The 21,260-nt window shown below is 36.3% G+C and overlaps 1 protein-coding gene across 2 annotated transcripts in view; it reads left to right on the top strand.

The window, feature by feature from the left end:
* The window catches only part of PLXDC2 (plexin domain containing 2), a 250,408-nt gene that overhangs the window by 102,224 nt on the left and 126,924 nt on the right, over window positions 1–21,260 (top strand). For both annotated transcript variants that reach the window (XM_083861238.1, XM_083861239.1), the window contains exon 2: window positions 12,973–13,184. In XM_083861238.1, coding sequence (XP_083717364.1) covers window positions 12,973–13,184 — 212 coding nt within the window. The remainder of the gene's footprint in view (window positions 1–12,972; window positions 13,185–21,260) is intronic.

Here is a 21,260-nt window from a genome sequence, read left to right as displayed (position 1 = left end):
ACAGGCCTGTAGAAGATGGGCAGTTTTAGGGGCTGTTAAAGTCCCATTAAAGTTCACCAGCTTGGAACTTGCTTAAGTTGCAAGTGCTTTGACAGTGTGAATACATGTGGTACAGAGGGAGAGTTTGTGCCCTAAATTAGCACTGAGCTAATTGGAAACAAAACCAATTTGTTCTTGACAAACTTTAGTATGATTTCTAGGGTTATATTAATTTCCAGGAATCAGGAAAATCTTTTACAACACTGAATGTAGTCGAGCTGGTTTTTAACCCTGAATTCCCTGCTGCAAGACATGAAGAGCTGGTTTGCAAACCTTACTGTGGCTGCTCTGCCTCTGGATGGGCTGTCAGCCAGTATGTGGGTTAAAACCTTGGCAGCAAGATGGTGTGATAAAGAAATATAAGACTGCTCTAAAAGACACCTTTTTGTTCATCTGGCTAGTGCTTTTCTGTCATTGAATTTCAAGGGCAGGACATGGGGAATCGTAGCTGACTGTTGACACTGTTCTTCCTTTGGAAAGAGAAAAGAAATAGCACAGCATTATTATGTGCTTCTTAGGAATAAAATCTGTGGTGACTAGGATGAGAAGAAACACAAAATATTTCAAGTATATTTTACAGCTATATCAATCTCTGTCTAACAAAATAGGCCAAATTTTGACTTATTTTCCCAACTCATTCGGTACATGGATATTCTTGTCTTCATTTAGTAATTAAACACTGAGATGTCATTTTATCTAAAAAACTTCTAAAACACTTTATTTTCTCTCTTACTTAAAAATTTTTTTCCCCTTTCTCCTTTGAATTTGCCTTCTAGCCAGTGATAATAAAGAACCTGAGCAACAGCTTGAGCGAGTGGCTGAAAAGAAGTATAAATTCTCTGCACTGGAGTAATTACCCAAGCAGAAAACCAACCATCTTGTGAAGAAGGTCTTTTCCTCCTGGAGTCATTCCTTCAGCTCTCCATAGGCACTAGGCAGTGTTTGCATGCATCTGATCACTGAGTCTACCAGTCTACCAAGTCTGAGTTCCTATAAGCTCAGCTTCATTTTGAAAATAAGCTCCTCCTAAGCATTTAAGCAGATTTGTGGTTTTTTAAGGAATATACTGAACTCTCTTGTTCCATGTGTCATATCTACTTTTGTTTTCCCCTCTGTAAAGTAAAATAACATTCTCTGTGTGATGATTAATGTGTAATGATGTTCACACATTACATAATGTCCTATCTTCCACTTAGAAAAGCACTGGCACAACAGAGAGTTGCAAATCTGTCCCTTCATAAAGTGTAGACTGATGTAATTTGAGATGGCTCATCCCTGCAGCTTCCAAAACACCATGTGCTTTGCAACACAGCAGTATCCATTTCTGCCTCCTTTAAAAAAAAAATGCATAGATTAAATATGTGTCCACAGCATGCTAACAAACCCACCCCAGCAGGAGTGCTGCAAAGCTGATAAGGTTTTTTTCTGGAAATGTTGTGGTTGAATTGGAAGGTGTTTATTACAGAAGCAAAAAAACCACATTTATTCAGTCTTCTCCCAGAATATGTCTATCCAAATGCCTAAGTTCCATGTGACTTGTTTATATTAAAAGTGGATGCCAGCAATGCAGTTCCCTAATTTTATTTTGGGATGGTGGGAGTGCATGTAAACTGTGTCAACTGTAATATATATAAAAAACCAAGTTTTATCTGTCAGTTCTAAAATGCCTTTATAGGAGTTGAGCCCTTCCAGTCCTGTCATCAATTAAAAACTGTGAAAACACCCCCTTCCTGCACTTTACTCCCCAGAGCTGCACAATCCACAGTGCTAGCTCATCTGCCTTTTGGGAGAAGACAAACGCAATAATCAATACATCATGTACTGGGCCATCCAATTAAATATTTTCTGGATAATTTCATTGCTTTGACAAGTTTCAAGATTGATGCAATATTTTATCTTCTATTTCTTCAGTATCTCTGCCAGTTTTCAAAGGGTTTACTTCTTTTCTGCCAAACAAAGAATGTTTTTCTATCATTCATATCTCAAATTGTCTTAATTTGTATTTTTATGCCTCTGATTTCTGATGGTTTTAATACAGCTGTTCTTTGACTCTAAACTCATTTCTCCAACAATTCCTCCTTAATCTACGATTTTTTTTTTTTTTTTTTTTTTTTTTGTTTTGTTTTGTTTTTTGTTTTTTGTTTCACATCAAGTCTAGTTAAGGCAGATTTTGTGCCAGAGCTTAAAAAAAAATCTCTGCTCTAATTACCTCCCATTAGTGTTCTAGAAACATGATATTTTTCTCCACCAGATCTCCTGATCTAGGATTTTAGCTGATTTTAGCTGAAGCTAAAATGATAATTTCTCCTGAAAAGAAAACAAACCAAAACCCAAAGGTATTTAGACCCGTTGTGATTTCAGTGACAAATTTAATCTTCATTAGACAAGACGGAAAATACTTTGCCAACAGAGAGACTGGAAGAAATAAGCAATGGCCTTTCAGTAATAAAATAGTATAGAATAGTACATAGCTGTTATCTAGCACTTGTCATCAGTAACACAGACCACATTTAACAGAGAAAGTGAGTTTCATTATGTGCATTTTACAGATTGCAAGAGAGGCATTCATTGCGCTATTATGCAGAAATACAAAAAAAAATAAGCACACTGCACTTTTACAGCATATATTTAGTTCCTTTTAGAGAATCCGTCTCTACACTGTATATATTTACTGTAATTACTTACATGTCTCTTAATGCTTCCTGAAAAATTGAAAAGTTCTGACTTCTCTAGTGAAGTCAGAACTTACAGTCAGCTCTTACAGAGGACCATATCTATGGTACTGCACTGGGCCAGATTGAAGCCCTTATTATTTAAAACCCTACTATGTTTTCAGAGGTCCTTAAAACACTTACTTCATGCATGTGAATGAAAATGGAAGGCAATAGGTCTTCTTTTTTAAAGTTTTGTGCTATTTTTTTGGAACAAAATATACAGAAATGAGGGAACTGGGTAAATGTATAGAGAAATTTAACAGCAATCGCAAGTTAAGGGTGAAGAGACCTTGAAATAGGCTCTAATGTCTTTTTTTTTAAATCAAGTGCCATTTTCATATCTTCGCCATCTCATCTCTACAAAACAGAAGAAAAAAAAAGGCATCACAGATAAAACACTGTAAACATAATTCAATGTATCCATAAAAGTGTGCAAATCAGGTAAAGATATCTTAAGGATTTTAAAGCACTAGCATTTAATATATTTTTCAATCATTGCTAACCTAAACACATAACCCTACCATATAGGCCCAGTGAGACCACCTTTACTTCTCCTGACACTTGAAACAACTCTGTGTTTGAACATGACAATTTACTTCTTTTACTTTTTGCAGGACATTTAATGAAAACCATCTTGACACCACAGTGTAGTGAGTTCTGGCACTAAGTCTTTATTAAGTGAATTCATTAATTCTACAAATGATCAATCTGTTTACTTGTAGCTGGATTAATCTTTCTTAATCCTGAATCATTGTTGGTCTAGGAAGCCTTTGTGTGCAGAAAATGAAAGAAGAGATATAGTTTCCTTGTTTGATACATAATGAAAGTGAAGGGTTTTAAATTTATGGCTCCAATGGAAATCAATTTGTGATCTTGAGCTGAAAAGAAGTCCAAGTTATGTCTCCATAAACAGCTGTAAATTTTAATTTTCCCATCTTCAAAAAATTCTCTTTTGCCATTCTACTGGAAGAAAAATCATGCCTTTTTTTTCTTCAGCTTTTATAATATTAGATTACTATTACATTCTCTGCTGCACATTTCTGGGCAACAGCAATTGCTTTTTCATTTTCCAGTTTTCCAAATCCTGAACTCTGTGAAACATCTACTATTGCAAACCACTTCCTTTCTAGTCCTGTGATGAGGACAGAGGGTTTGAGGATGCAGAGAGAGAAATGTGCCATATTTAAGTCATGCAGGGGTTACATTGCATGATCTGCCTTTCTTTGAAGTGTACAGGATGTGTTGAGTTCTCAGAAGTGCCACTCTGTATGTGGGCTGTATTTTGGCACACTGCCACAAACTCATTAATAAATCTGTTTGGAGATAGTAAGAGCCTTAGGAGTTTGCCCTTGTTTGCAGACAAACTTACTTAGGGTGCTTTCAGTCTGTTGGGCACCACTGACAAGGAAGGAGAGGAAATCCTTCATCTCTGTGCCATCAGTGTTGTACCTGAGAGGGCATTATACCATTGTGCCAACTTTCTTCTTTTATTTCTGCTGTGCCAGGCTCAGATTTTAACCTGTGCCCCTGAGGTGATGTTGCCTGTACCTGTATGTATGGGCAACTCCACTGTGTTGAAATGTGAGCCCTGTTTCCCATCTGTATCTCTTTGCTTGAGCAGCCCAATCCTGCATGGCTGCCTTTGGGTGAATGCTGCCATTGATCCTTGTGCCTGATTCGAAGTCAGCCTGACAGGGCTGCCCAGGAAGGCAATTACCCTCTGGTGCTGCTCCAGCACCAGTGAGTGACAGCCTGTGCAGAGCTGACCCGTGGTGTCTTGGCCAGAGCAGTGTCTCTGCAAGCGCTGCTCTTTTCCTCTGCACGCTGCTGTGGAGGCACTGTGTGTGCTGTCCGTGCTAATCCATTTCTTGGGCAACAGACTTCCTTCTGCCTTAGCCTTTGGCTTTTCCTCAGGCTAAAACTGAAGATAACCCTTCTACCAAAGTTGCATTTGGCACAATCTGCTGGGAAGGGCAGAATTAGCCAAGCTAGCACAAGTTTGTACATCCCAGTTATTTACTGTCTTCATTCTCAACAAGTAATGCAAAATGAGTTCCAGACTCAAATTATGGTGCAGCTCAAATTATAAATGCCTAGTTCACTTTTTGTATGCTTTTCTCTCATATGCTCAAGTTGTTCAAGTGCCTAGGCTCGCTAGATCCTTCAGGAAAAAGAAAGATGCATTCGAGTCGGAGCAGTGAGGCGGACACATAGGAGACAGCTCTAATGCTACTGTCCAATAACAGCAGTCATACAGGAATCTATTACTGACCAGAAAAGAAAATATAAACTTCTTTACAATGTGTTTAAATAAGGTGCAGTTGTTATTAGTATTCTCTGGAAAACCTTTGGATCGAGTTTGGAAAAGCAAGAATTTGCATATAAATAGAATATTATAGAGAGATCTCCATTTCTCTTGGCAGGGCATTTTTTTGTTGAATTCTTTACTTTCTACAGCTTTTTTAATAACTAATTCTGTATTTTAGCAAGGGTTTGTGTTATAGGGAGGTTTGGACAGAAAATACATAAACTACACATGAATTAACATTTTGACGTTATTTCTACAAGTTAATCAGAAAACATCAACTTTATTTAAAATGTGTTAACTGCTTCCTTTTCTATGCTATGGTTGATAATCTAGAACAACAACAAAAAAAATTCTTAATAGTGTGAGTTGTGTGCCGGATACATAAGAACATTACAGACATACGTCCTTTTAGAAGCATAGTATGTGCTAAATATTCATCTATGTACAGCTGGGTGTCTGCATTGCTAGTAGTTATTGTAAGTGCTACTGGAGATGTGAGTATTGAACATATTAGTATACTGTGCAAAGATTAAGTGAATAGTACTCGAATTTGCCATGGCTGGGCGTCTAAGTCTATTAGAGGTTTCTTCTTTTTCTTTTCCTTTTTTTTTTTTCCTTGTATTTTGAAAGGAAAGGATAAACCAGAATCAATTCCAATGTCATTATCTTTCTTTTCAAGGTGATTTTGTCTTCCTGTCTCAGAAAGCGGAAGGCTGAGATAAAGGATTACACTCCACATTGTTAGCTTAATCATAATTGTGTTTTTATTGTTCCAAAAATAATACAAAAAAGGTCTCCAAGTGTGGAATGCAGATGTGCACAAGACTTGTAAGCACCTAGTAGGTGTAAAATGTTTTATGCCTTCCACTTCTGTTATGATCAGCCTTCCCTAGACTCTTGTTCTATCCTCAGGTGTGAAAGCAACTGAAATCCTTCTAGAATATGTGTGTAAAAAAATTAACCGCACCAAATTAGAACTTTTTTTTCCATTTTAAACTAAAAATTTGCTTTTTACTAAAATAGCTTCAAAATCTTGATACTGGCTAAGTTTTTGGTGATGATGGATATTACTGTGTACTGACCAAAATTCTCTCCTTCCTCTTACTATCTAGCATCCTCAAGACTGCAAGCCTTCATTGAGACATAAGTTGTATTTTTGTGGTTCTGAATGGATCCAGTTAGCAATAAATTTAGATCTTAATCCCCAAGTAGAACTGACAGAGAGAATAGCAAAACAAATCTATAAGAAATTATAAAGCCATAATCAGGTTGCTTGTAAATTCAATGTGCAAATTATTGAGTTTATGTAGCTGGAGAATACAAGTGAAGCTGGAACTTAACAATATTTCCTCAGTGTTGATGTAGGCTAATCAAAGTAACAGTATTGTTACAAATGAACTCAGATATTGACTTTACTTATACCATTTCAATTTACCTGTATGATTACATAAATAATTACGAAATGAAAGTAAATCAGGCAATTCAAACAAACAAACAAAACCCCAAAACACTACAAAAACCCAGCCTGACGAAGTTGTAGTCGTGACAAAGATAAAGTTCTAGAAGTGTGATAATATTCTCTTTGGGACCACTTGTAGTGTTGAAAAATAGTTATTGGATGGAAAGCAGCTGCAAAGGGGAAACTCTGAGTTTATATTGTTGATAAAAATGGATGTGGAAGGAAATTACCAGTTATGTTATTTCCCTCCCATAATACCTATTATTATTGATACTGATTCTGTATTGGATATGAGTCTTAGTCACTACTTACATAATTGCAAAGAAAACATACCTTGAGATAGTGTTGTTATTATTTTAGACATTATTTTTTTTGTTCTGAACAAACAGTTCAACAGCAGTAGAGTGATCATCATCTTCCATAAATCAGAGTTTTATCGTCGTTGACCTCTGATTCCCTTTGCAGGCCTCATAAATTCTCATCCGTAGTTGGGAAAAATAGGATCATGCTAAGCATTATTTTCCCACATATTATTACAATTCTGTTAACAGTTTCAGACAAGCTTTAAAAAGAAACTATGAGGATCTGGTCTTTTGTTGATTGAGCCAAATCATGACCCAAAATGACATAGCTTTTTGTGTGCTAATTATCAGTGTGGAATATTTTTACAAATCATGTTATTTTTAAATATGTTAAGAAATTTATTGTATCATTATCAAGGACATATGGAAATTCAAGCTTATCAATCTTTCCCAAATTAAGGTCAGAAAGATGGAATTGCTCCTAGGCCAATGAATCAGGTACAGATAAAGTCTCATTTTGTTGAGGTGCTCATAGGCAGAGTTAATTTAAACTAGAAATTGTCCTGGTTTTGAGACATATGGCTGATTTCTGCTGTGACATTTGTCATTGAATATATAAGCCCTGTACCTGGAGAATCCTTTAAAGGCATGTTTATATTTGGAAAAAGCCTGTAACTTCATGGAACTAGTATTCGTATCTTTTATCAACATTTGTTCATTTCTCACCCTTACTGAAAGGATCATAAAAGACTCATAAGACAGGCTATAGAAAGTTACTTAAGCTAAAGTGATATGATGGCATTTTCCATCCTTGATGAATAAATTTGTGTATTTGATACTTGATTTTACTGGCATTTGGGCTGTGGCATATTTAGAAAGTATCTCACAAGCAATCTGCTGAATAGAGGTTTCAATGTATGAGTATTTCTAGTCTTTCAAAAAAATCTTGCTGATTATGATGCATTTATGAAATTAGTCAAATTGCAGAGTTGGCTTAAATGTGTGCAATCATGAAATGTAAATAACACACACATTTCAGAAATGCAATTCTGAAATTCTAATGTGCTGAAACATTCCCCAAATGTTTGACCTCATGGAAAAGGGGGAAAAAACTCAAAACTAGTCGAATGAATGGAAAAGGATTTATGTATTTGCCTTTTTTTCCCCCCAAAGACTTTTTTTCTCCTTTGGTTATGTTGCCACCTGAAAAAAAAAAAAAAAAGTGAAGTTTCTCTTTTGTTTTTTATTCCTCATAAATAAAGCTTTACATAGACCAGATTTCCTTACAAAGTCAGAGCTGTTTTACTTGTCAAGTTCGGCTGTTGGACTTTGGGCCTATTTGCTTAGAATTTCTCCATTTCTTTGAGGGCAGGCTTGGCAAAGCAGAGAACCGTTGTCCCCACCACATTGAGGTGTCTTCTTCCCTTTCAGCAAATCTTTGTTGTGTAGCTCAGCATTTCTGATCTGTTAGAGTCACTTGTATAATTCACAATATTTAAGTGGACAAGCAGCATTGATTTATGTTAATGGCAGAAGTTTTAAGCAGTTTTATGTATTTCGCAGTACAGGACATAAATCTTCCTGCCCAAAACCTCAGACTAGCAGAGCCACCTCAAAAGTCAGAAACCTCTTCATGTACAAGACAGAGGTTTCAGATGTGTGTCTTCCATCAGTTTAGTTTAACACATAAAATGCCTTCTTTAGTCCTTGTTAAAATGAAAGCTCAAGTGGTAAAAAAGCTGTTACCTGGGTACATGGCGATTTAAGCAATAGATGCCAAAAGCTTTCTTTTTTTTTTTGTGAGCATGTACACATGTACACCTGTACAGGAGGAAATTTGAAACACCTGTTGTAGATATGAGTGAAAGTGATTCTGCCTGTAATTTTTACCCATTCCCATTCTTCAGTCTTCTCTAAATATTATATGCAAGTGTGTTTTAGTTTGTGTGAATGATGCTCCTATTCCTTTAAAGCCATTTCTGATCGCATCAGCTATGAAGGGCTGAACTGGCCAGCTGTGGCAAGAGCTTTTGATCTTCCCAATAGTCACCAAATAATCTCTGATCAGTGAAAGCTTTTTATAGATTTGTTTCCCTTATCCCCACCTGACTGCCTCTCTAACATTATTCAACATGGAGTTGAAATCTTAAATTTTAGTATAACCCAAGGAGGAAAGGAGCTGCAGATGTAAGGATTTTTGTCATTAATTTTATGAAGTCTTCAAGAGCAAGAGCTGAAGGATCAGACCGAAACACCATCTTCATTACATATTCATTAGAAAGACCTTACTCTACTTTTACTGCTTAAAAATACTGCAGTACAGGATCAGAGATAGTGGCTTGCCAGTGATAGTACTATATATAAAACTCTGATAGTTTACACATGAAAATATCAGTTGAAAACAGTAGTTCCCTCTTTAACAGATTTAAAGGCTTACTGTAGTTTTGCCTCTCTGCTCGTACAAGTCGAAGAAGTTGCTACTCATCTGTGCTTGCCAATATTGTGATTTTATTATAAATCAGATGTTACAGCATTTGGCTTCTTTTCAATTGATTTGAATGACATGTTCTCCTTCATGTTAATTAAAGCAAGAGCTCCAAGATCTAAAAGATAAGACTGTAATACTTCAGTATATTTCTTCCAAAATGCCTTTTTATGTGAATTTTTTTTGAACTGCGCAGAGATTTCAACCAGAAATATCGAACGGTTCTAACTTGTAAAGTGTTAGAATTTTAAGTCTCTGAATGCTTTTTCTTATGGGATACCTCCTTTTAGAACTTAAAAATAGTTTATCTATCCATTATCTGAAAAATTATCTAAGCTTTATTTACATTAAAGTAAAACATCCTTTTCAGCTAATTTCAAAAATGTTTGTCATTTTCTCAACTAGAGATCTGCTGGGGTAAACAAAGAGAACATTCTGGAGCAGAGCTAGTCTGGCCAAGCTCATCACTCCTCTCTCTCTATCCCCTGTATTTTAAGAAAAAGGATTAATGAAGGAGGAATCACACAGTTCATTTCTTTATTCCTTGAAATCACATCCAGATTTTATCTCACATTGTAGCTCATGGTGCCAGTCCAGGACAGTTAACTAGTCCATTGATAACAGCGTTTTAGAGATTTCATGGTGAAAAAAACCTCCAAAGATTAGTTTTCAACTGAATAGTTATCACTTCCTGGATTTAATTTATGCTACAATTCAATATAGAAGGATAACATGCATTCTGAATACAGTTAGATGATTCTAAAGCTTCCTTACATCAGTATAGCTTGTACCTGTAAAAAAATCAGTGTAATGGCAGCAACAGTCTTTTTTAGAATATTTTGTATGATTCAAAGAGAAAAATCACATAATTAAAAATTTTAAAGGGGGTAAAAATTGTGCACTAATGACATAGAACATCTTTGTAATGGGGAATGGCCCAAGCCAAATTTTGCAGATGCCATGATGCAATTATACTGTAAAAGAAAATATGGAGAAAACTGTGTAGAATTTCCAACCCAGTGGAAATACCCCAACACATTTCTTTCCTTCTCACCATCATTATATTATAATTTTAAATACCAGTTTATGTTACAAACAGCTTTAAAGTTAGAAACTACATTCGTTTCTATTCAGGATGTGGGAGAACAAGGTGTAATTGCTTTTCTTTATAAATGGGTCTCAACTTGAGCTGAATGGGATTTAAAACCCTCCCTTAACTTTCACACGTTCATTCTATTTGCCAATTTAGGTGATTGCCATGACACATCAAGCACCTGTGATAACCATGGAAAGAGTAGGCTGGAGCAGGACTGCAAAATGGGGGTGAAATGCTGTTTTTGCCTCTCTCTGAGTGTGGGTTTTGAGCCACCAAGACCAGGCAGGAAAGGTGCTTCAGGGGAAGGGGTGGTGCAGACATGTATCGTTACAATTTGGGATGGCTCAAATAACGATTTGTGTAAACTCAGATTTCTTTGAAGGGCATTATAGCAAAGATTTATTGAAAGACAGACTCTTTTATACATTTCAGTGCAATGAATTTGATTAGTCACTTAGAACAATACTTCTTGACTGTTTCCTACAAGTAAACAGGAATCAGGCAAAAACACCACCTGCTAACAGTCTTTTACTTTCCAAGGATTGTTTTGATTCCTCCTTATGATTTCCCAGGCCAAAGTGAGAGAGCACTAAGTTTCCAGAGGCTCGGCTGCTGCTGCCTGAATCCTAAAAATCCATGTTGTGACCACTGTCAGTTCCCAAAGGCGTGTACCTGAAGGTCTGTGGCCTGGCCCGTGATGCTCCCATGGTCTGCAGAAGGTGCCGCAGGCTCAGGACAAACGTGGCCTCCATGGAGCCATCCCGGCACCACAGGGCATGGCCAGGGAGCCCTCTCTGCCCTTGTCTCTGAGCAGTTTGCCATGTCTGGCAGCTCCCTGATCCCCAGAACAGCACGGCAAAGTGCCTCCAAGCTGAACCAGGGAGGGCTGCTTTGATTAGGTTTTGATAATGAATGTGGAGGAATAAGTTGGTTCACACGCTGAGCTGTCCCTCTGCATCGGGCTGCTGACTGTCTGATAAAATAGGGAGCACAGTAGCAATTTGTTGAAGACAATGTTCTAAGGCTTTTAAGAAATTCAAGGAAACAGGCTTCAAAAAGCCACCTCTTAAAAGAAGTCTGATTTCTTGGCGTCTGAGGAAAGATGTGGCCTAAGATTGCTTATTTTGCTTGTCAATTAAATTCTGATTACTCTAGCTGACCAAGCATCTTTGTCTCACATAATTTCAGCTTGATTGGGACTGATCAAATAACTCAGGAAATAAATTTAGCAGATTTGGGGGAGTTTGATAGAAAAATGGAACCACATAGATCTTAAAGTGTATTAGGTATTGTTTCTGTATTGTAACACTTTCTGGTATGCCAAGAGCAACATCTAACAGATTTTTCTATACCCAAGGTTCCTATACCTGTTCCTGCTGTAATGCAGGAAAATCTCACTTATTTAAACCTTTGATAGCTAATTTTCTATTTTCCCATCTCTTCTATACTTTGACAACATGTGTGATGTTTATTAAGGACCTTGGAAGTGGTACCATCTTTTTTCAGAAGATTCTGTTAAAAAAAAGTAGTGGAAGTATTTCTGCACGTAATTGTTTACTAGTCCATCCTTTCAGCATTTTCCTTTACTTTGCCATTCCTTTGAGAGGTCTTTTTTTGTTGTTGTTTTTTGAACTAAATCACCTTCTTCCTGGCACATCAAAAGCACAGAGCACCCATCTACTTCTCCTTTTAGACACAAAGACAGTATGAAAAGCATATCTGATTTTTGGTGCAAAATATGCAAACTTACTTCACTCTCTCTCTTCCTTTAACAAAAATAAATAAACAGAAAAATACTTGGTTAGGATTTTGGATTGGGTAACATGAAAATTTCTGAAAAATTAATGGTTTTGTCTGCTGATAGTTTTATAGGTTTGTTTTGCTGATAGTTTTACTAGTATGAAAAAGTTGCAAATGAGCATGAAAATGTCCAAAAGTAATATGTTAAACACACCACCCAACGGCTCATCCCTTGCAGAAGATATAGTGGGTGTCTGCAGACTTCACACATCATTCATGTTTATCATTCATACAGCAGGACAGCTTTATTTATGCACTGGAACAGCTGCTTATGAGAATTTCACATCTTTCATAATGTTTATTTTCCTTTCACCAGGGCTTCCAAGCTCTTTCAACATAAAATCAATGAGAAGACCTAAGTCTGTACAAAAGTTTCTCTGTCTCTTCTACATTTGTTTTCTTAGGTGATTAAAATATTTTTGTCAGACTTATGCTATTTTGAAAAGTGTCAGCTATGGGTAAACATGTGTTAAACTTACAAATATTACAGGAACAGCTTTTCCCAGACAGAAAACAAGCAAAAAATAAAATAGTTAGGATGTTTAGAGGAGTCTACAAAACTTAGTCCAAATTCCTCAATTTTACAAAAGTATAATAGTTATTTTAAACACATTGCCATAAAAACTTTATCAGGGATACAAATGGCTATTTTATGGAGTTGTACAAAACCTTTATAAAAACTTCATAGATTTTCAATTATGATTAGCAAACCAATGTTCTGTTCACTTACTACATTGCTTTGTTTTGCTTTTCTTTTCTTGTCAAATAGGTGTGTTTTATGAAGTTGTTCAGAGCTTCCCTCGAGTGGAGGAAAATGTGGAGGTGGATTCATATGTAAGCAGCCACAGGTGGAGAAGGCACTCCGAGTCCCTCAAATCAGTGGACACCAACAGAGCCAGCATGGGGCAGGATTCATTGGAGCCAGGGGGTTTCACAGACCTGCTGCTTGAAGAGGGACATGACAACACTACACAGATTGAGGTAGATATTCATTTCATCTGTTTTTTAATTAATTTTATTGTCTTTGATTTGGAGTAAGTACAAAATTAGGATATTTCCTTCAGGATATTCAAACACTTATGAGGAAGAGTACCTCTGATCTTTGTATTTGTGAACTTATCAGCACATGGAAGATGGAGTTTTCTCTTCTCCTGAGGCTGGAGCCTGTTCTTCCTGACTTTAGAAGATAGGCTCTTGAAGATGTTTGCTTTTTTGCTCGAATACAGTTAAGGGAAGTCCCAGTTTTTGCAGTTCTTGCTGGAAAACTGGAAAAGGAAGTAGTATTAAAATAGAATAAAATTGAATTATTTTTCGAAGTTGATGTAAACACCTTTAGTCTTTGCCTGACCTTTCTGGAGAGTGATATCGAGGCACAAAGAGGAAAAGACCCTAGAAAAATGAGAAATTAGAAGAAAATTCAGGCTGGCCATTGCAAAAAATTACATTCTATTTGATTTTTGGTCCTCAAAAGAATAAGATGGATTGAGTCCATCTATGGGAAGTCTTGAGACATTCTCCCTCTGTTTTACAGTGTCATTCAACCTTTAATTTCTTGTTCAGCTGCCAGATTAGTTCTCTGTCCTGTTTTCTTTGGTTCTTTTGTTGTTGTGGTGGTAGTGTTTTTTTAAGTATTGAGTTTGAGGTTTTTTTATTAATAAAATCTACATCCTGTTTCTCAATAAAATACAGCTTAGAATAAACTGCACTTGACATCTTCAGTCATTACAATCTGCTTCCAAAACAAGAGTGTGGGGATTTTTTTCAGTTCCAGGAAGCTCATTCTCAGAGGAAAAAAAAAAAAAAAAAAAAAAAAAAAAAAAAAAAAAAAAAAAAAAAAAAAAAGTAGCTTTCAGATTTTGAGTTGTTACTTACACGATAAGAAAAAAAATTACAATGTAATATAAAACCCATGTGTAGAGACAATGAAATCTCCACTGCATGAGCAAAAAATATTGCATTCGGAGAGGTGTGGTTTGTCCTTGTTTTTAAAGGTTCCCAGTTTGCACAGCACTAATTACATTTCTGCTTGTACTAACATGAAATTCACTGATTGATAAATTGCAGTTTTGAATTTCATGTTGAAGCCGCATCTGCCCATACCTGTAGCAACCTTTTTGGGCTACAACACAGATCGATATTGCGTCTAGTTATTTTAGCAGGTAAAGTGCAAGCTATCTCAAGTATAGGGAAGTTTTAGTAGCTGATCATTCCATGGCTTACCCATAGATCCCTATGCAGTGTTTCCCATTCAGTTGGGTTCCAAGCTCTTATGAAGCAAAATGGTCAGATGTCCCCCTCTAACACTTATGTGTAGCAAGACTTGGGGAAAAAATGAATGCTTGTGAATGGATATACATAGAATGGTATTTTTCCAGGAACATCCTTCCTGACAGATTAATGGCCTTACAGTGTCTTAACCTGAAAAGTTTATTGAATTCAGGTTTTGTGTTCTGTTGCAAAGCTCTTTTTCTAAGGTCTTTTCAGCACAGTAAGATAACAGAGTTGTGGTTTTACACATTGTTGGATTCCATTGAAAATCCCCACTACAACGCACAGCATCTCACAAAAAAACCCTTGATGCCTGGCCTTATAGAAGAGGTAGAGTATACAACAGAAATCCACAAAGGAAGAATCCATACATTGCAGACTTCTGCAGCTTGGAAGCTTATCAGCGGTGCTGGAGAGCTTATTGATTATTTTAGATCCTTGCTGTGTGTACATTGCAGTGCTTGCTAAAGAAAATCCTGAAAGTGAGTATTACCTGCCACTTATATTCAGTGATGCTACAGGATGAGGACATCTCTCCTATACAGATACTGTTGGTTTTTTTTTTTACAGATCCTCTTTTCTCTAAAGTGTTTTGTAAGGCTACCATGCATATGCAGACTTCTTTAATATGAATACTGACAGTGATTAACATGTTCTCACTTTATAGTATTTGCTGTCCTTCTTTATAATGATAAATTTACTTTCTCTCCAGCTTTATAAACCCAAACCCTTTTCCCCTCTCTCACCTTCATCCTTCCCTGCAAAAAATACCAAACCAAAACAAAAACCCAAAACCAACAAAACCAAAACAAAAATAAATTAAAAACAAAAATCAAAAATGAAAACAGCCGGGGGAAAAAGGGAAGACAGGAGGCAGAAATTTCTAGACACTGTTTAAAATTAAATATTTCTTGAGTTATCAATCCATACAGTCATAAGGTGAAAAATTATAAAATCAAACCTGTATGGAACACAGCTTAGTTTCACTGGCTTTCTTTTATTTTAAGGTTATGACACTTTTGATTTATTTTTTCCTATTGGAGTTATTGGCATTGTTCTGTAACTTCACAGATTCACCATGCTGGATCAGCCATCAGTGCTGATCCAGAAGTTATTTTAACATCAGCTTGAGTGAGAGCATGAAGTACAGATCTTCTAAAGTTCTCCGTGCAAGTGCATTGTAGATTGGTTTATCACACCTTTCCAGTACTCAGGGTGGACCTCCTCCTATGCATAGTAAAGATGGTAATGGTGAGATTCTCTTTGGGGTGCAGCCTCTCTGGTCCGAATGGAGCAGTGTAGCCACCAGGGAGCCCAGGTGTCTCTCTTTATGTCCCTGTTTTGTCTCCTGCATTTGTTTGGCAGTGTGATTCAGGAAAGGACTCATACAAAATGATATACACATTCATGTGCTCTTTTTAAGTAAAGATGTTCTCTTGAACTGGTCTTGAACTAAATTGCAGAGACTAGCAGAAGCAGTGGTTATAACTGGTGTGCTGGGCCTTGAGAAAATAGCAGGGCCTTGGGAAGAAGAAGATCTCCAAGTCCCATTGTGTTGCTGGAGAATAGGAATGTTGTGGTCCACAGGTGCAGTGTTGTGGTGGCACAAACCCACAAAGATGGGTGTTGCCAAAAGAAAAGCAAAGGACGTAAGTTTCTGCTGCAGGCCAGATAGGAGCCCTGATAGCTAAATGTAAATTATAGGGTAAAATTAACATATAACTCTATTAAAATACTATGATTATCTTGAAAATACTCCTCTTCTACTTCAGAAAGATTATTATGGTGTGCCAAATAGAGATTATAATGTTGCAAATCCAAAAAGCCTCCAAAAGATGGAGGTTTTCCTTTATTTGCAAAGAGCTCAAAGGCAGAGGAGAGTCTTATTCTATAACAGACATATTATTTCTTAATTCCCATTATATCAAATAGCTAAAGAGAGAGAGAGAAAGCTCTGAAGAGAGACAAAATAGCACCATAAAAAAGAGTGAGATCCCACCTTACACAGATAGGTGCAAATGGTACAGTCTGAGAAAAAGCCCCAAAGCAGATAGTCTTGGACAGGTAAAGAAATATGCTGTCAGCCATCTAAACCAACTGTAAGGGGCAGCCCCAAAATACAGGATTCTGATGGCACATTGCAACAAATTGTCTTCTTGGCTTTGTGGCAAATGCAAGTTTCAGAGGGTTTCCATTGAAGATAGGAGCATCCATGGCTAAGCCAGATTTCTTTGCAAGGATTACAAAGCCAAACATTAAAGCCTTCTGCCTGAAATAACTTTGGGACTGTCAGAATTCTTCTTTCTAGAGAGTTTGTTTCTCAAATTTCTGGGATGTCACAATATCATGATTTCAAGCCTAGCTTTCCTCATTTTTTATTCCTGTCTTTCTTAATATTCTTTCCTGTTTTGAGGGTCAGGGTTGTTTTGGGTTTTTTTGCTTGTTGTGTAATCTACTGCTTTTGTTTATTGTGCTCAGGATATTTAGAAGTGCCTTTTACTTATGATAAATAGAGCTTAGGAAATGCAACATGTCAGGTGGAATTTGTTGCTGCAAACAGTCTAAGTCCTTGTAAAAGCAGTGAGTGTGAAAATACATCTTCATGAATATGTCTAGTTTGGCATGTCTTCTTTTAAGCAAGGAGAAAAATAAGACAAATATACTACCTTGCTTCATATACTCTTGTAAAGAGAAGTATGCTCCATAATCACTCACTTTTATTAAGTAGATTAGTATTAATATTGTTAAAACAAAATCAGCTTCATGGTGATGATGTGACCAGTTGTTTTTCTATTAATCCCCAAAGCCCTGTGGCCATATAGATAATGAAGATGGGTATCAGAGGTTCTTGTTGCCTGTTCATTTTTTACATTATTGAGAAAGCAGCTGATCTCTGAAATGAATTCCATATGGATGCTGGTTCCCCACTACTCACCACTAAGGGATCCACAAGTCCATTCCTGTTTTGCTATAGTACTTCCTTATGCAGATCTGGCTACTGAGCACTGGAAAAGGCTTAATAATGCAATAATATACAACTAATTCATTAATATGCAATTGTGCATTGCACAAATGTTACATGATAATTTTTCCATAGTTTCAAATGTGCATCATTTTTCAATTGATTTCATGTTTTTTGGCTGTGTGTAGCTCCATACAGAAAAGATTGTCTCTCTGTACGTACAGATTTGGTCTCTTTATCACAAGTCTTCCTTGTTACTGCAGTCACACCAGTGCAGGGTAAAGCACTGACAAGAAAATACAAAGAAATTGAATTGGAGAAGTCTCTGATATGTAGTTTGCATTGTCATGAGCAGAAGGTGAAAAACTTTGCAAAATAACTTTAGATCATATGAATTACTTTCAAATTTGTTGCCACCTTATAGAGATACTACATCAAAACAATAGTCTTTCACAGACTTCAAATATCAAAAATAAATCCAGCAATAAAATAATAGATTAAATCATAGTCAAGCTTGAGCTGAGTGCAGTAAAGTTTTGTTGCTTTCCACCAGCAAAGATGGGAGGAAAAACATAATTTTTCATATAAAGTCTTAGAACAAAATGAATGATTGCTGCTGTATGACAGAGGAAGATTCAGTTCTGAGAAAATAAACAGCATGCTGAGCATGCTAAATCAAACCAAACTCAACTGTATCTAATTTTCCTCACCCCACCCAACATGCTACTTGCAAACACAGAAAATTGTGGCTTTTTCAGTGCAAAATACTTTTTTTTTTGTATTGAAGTAATTAATTTATTCCTATGGATTTCACTGATATCTCCTGCTGCATATTGCTTTTAACTAAAATAAAATTGTTGCAAACTGAAGTCACCCTTCGTTCATTGTTTCTCTCCTTTCTTTTCTTTCTGTAGATGTTGTTTGAAATGTAAATTTTAGCAGCACCAGTAGTTTATACCTGAAAAGCATCTTGCCCCTGTTGGAACAACACTTGTGGATTTCCTACTGACAAAAAACAGTCTTTTGCTGGATTTTGCTCCTGAACCAGAGTTTCTCCCCAAAAGAGAGCTTCTCCTTTATCAGTCCCAGTCACTCATGGAAGTGAAGATGTCTGATTCTGACTGGCAAAAACAACAGAAGGGATTGAGTTTTACAGCCCTTGGGATTTGAGAGCAATTACTCTCAGCTACTGACAGCAGTGTCAGCATGCCCATTGCTGTGTCCCCACTGCAAGTCTGAGCAAGGAAGAAAATAAATGGTTGAGATTAAATTTCCCTCAGCTGGACAAATGATAAGGCAATTCTGCGATTACCTCTCTAATGCACTGTATTAAAAGTAGAACAACTTGTCCATGCGAAAAATAAGCCTTAAAACTAAAGAGTATTATAGACTCATAGTGAGCTGTCATTTCGGCCAAGCTTGCTCTGTCCTCTGTTTTGTTCCTGCTTTTCTTATTTTTTTCTTCCCATCCCAAGGCTCTAATGCCAGTTGCATTAGAAGGACTTAGAAAGAGCAGTGTTAATAACCTAGATTTTGAAACCATTGTTCCTCCAAGTTACTGACAACCATATTCTGTATTTAAGAAAAACAATCCTTATTATCACAGTCTACTGGGTACTTCTGTTCTTTTTCCTCGTCCCAAGCTAAGGGAGTGTCCCCTTTACTCCTAAAACCTGTTTTCTTACTTGCAATTTTTTAGAGCCTTTAATTGCCTGTGTAAAGTTGCCTGCTTACTTACCTTTTAAATTCATAGTTCAAATATTTATCTTGTATAGTATTTGTATCTTCCTTCCCTTGTCAGTGATCCTCAACACTGCAAGTTAATTCCATGGGCAACTCTTCTTGTATAACCATTTAGTTTAATAATATCAGGGATGCTATTGATCCCTCCACCACTGGGACAGAATTCTTTTCTTAATGCATGGTCACATTTTAATGCTGATTATGAAATATCAAAGTAATGCGTGTTCAGTACAAAGGTTTAACCAAATTTTAGGTTTCAGTTGAAGCATTTAACATATAAGTGAGGAGAAATGAAGCTTTGCAAAACAGAAATTTGTCACAGGAATTCGCTGATTCTTTAGAGAGCAAAAGGACAATACTTCTGTTATGAAATTTGTATTTACAAAGGTGTGAGGGAAAAAGCTAACTAAAAACCTGAAGCAACAATCAATTTTAGTTTTGGTACCTACTTTCTGATATGGCTTAATTTTAGGAACAGATGCTAGACTATATTATTGAGCTCAAATAATATTTAGCCCTTGACTGAAATAAGGGAAACATTAGATTTTGGCTAAGGTTCATTTAAAGTTCTAAGTCAAGAAATACACTTTAATTGATTTAATTACATGGCTGAAGTTTTCCAGGTCTACTTGCAAAATCGTTATCATAACAGAAGTTATATTCACTCTTATTTTCTCTTTTAGGGATGTACAATTATTTCTTGTTCACAGTTAATAATTACTACATCACGTGGTTTTTGGTGTATGTGTGATTTCTGGTGTATGACTCATTCAAGAGAAGAAGGAAAAATCTGGACTTTTCCTCTAGGCAAATATTTTTCACAATCTGATCAAACTTCAGTTGGCTAGTATAGACCTGGAACTTCTAAGACTAAAATAACTGTGACTAAAATGCAGTTGAAGGTGGCATTGTATCAGATTTTCAGCCATTTCAGGCCCTATCTTATGTTGCCATAGGCTGTGTCAGTTATACCTCTAACACAGTTGTCTTGCTGCCTTTTAAGCCAGTGTAACTTAAGTCCAGAAGTCTATTGGAATATATGCTGTTCACATCTCTGGTATTTCCATAATGTTCTAGAGGATTAAACAAATGTCTCTCAAATGATTCCTTTCTACTGCACATCATGAAGCTGCAAAAGCTCCAGAGCTCATTTACACTGGATGTTGTGGATGTCAAAATCTACAGAATGAGGCAAATTCTTGGAATACAAATTTGTCACGGGTTATTAAACACAAAGGGAGTTTCTGAAGGGCATATTACTGGACCCTAGGGAAATTGGGGAATTGCCATTGTTTGCTCTGGGTCCCCTATGCTCACTGGGCTTCACACAGACAAAATCATAGAATATCCTGAGTTGGAGGGGACCCATAAGGATCAAGTCCAATTCTCTTTTCCAGTCAGTTCTGAGGACTATATGAAGATGTTTGACTGAAGAGAGTCCAGCTGTTATTGTGCTTTTTTCTGGTATCCATGCACTAGATTAAGTTAAATATTATGTTAATATTTTCATATTTGCGAGCTTGAAAGTACAGTGGAGATTTAGGATATACTGCAGGAAGGATCTTGGGATCTTGAAACTGTGCGGCTGCACTGAAACCATTGTGGATATATATGGTTTTGTTTTGTGGATATGGTCTTTTGTTTTCCACTTAGCAAAATGTATAGATGTCATACTTTTGTTGTAGGAGAGCTAAATTCTTGTGTTAAATTATATACCTGATATAGTAATCAAAGGCTAAGTTTTATAGAATTTTCTTGCTGTATTTTATTTTTTTAGCAGAGTTTTTTATTATTATTTTAAAATGTTTTTATTCACAAATTTCAAGAGTTTATTTTAGAAAATTAGCTTGTTACTTTGGAGATGGAGAATGTAGGGGTTTTTTTCAGAAAAATTGAATATACATTTTTCAAACTGAGTCAAGGGAAAAAATATGTTTCCTTTTTATGTACTCTTAGGGAAATTATTTGAGCTTGCTCTTCATGTGATGCCCTAAGACAAACTAAAATGTCTGGAAATTACTGCTAAATCTAGTATTTAACTGATAATTTTTTAATCATTATAAAGAAGAGCCAGAAACTGAATT

This window comes from Zosterops lateralis (assembly GCF_965231275.1).
Source record: "Zosterops lateralis genome assembly, chromosome: 1".
Classification (NCBI taxonomy): domain Eukaryota; kingdom Metazoa; phylum Chordata; class Aves; order Passeriformes; family Zosteropidae; genus Zosterops; species Zosterops lateralis.
Note: the sequence above shows the minus strand (reverse complement) of the source record. Positions and strands in the feature narration are given on the sequence as shown.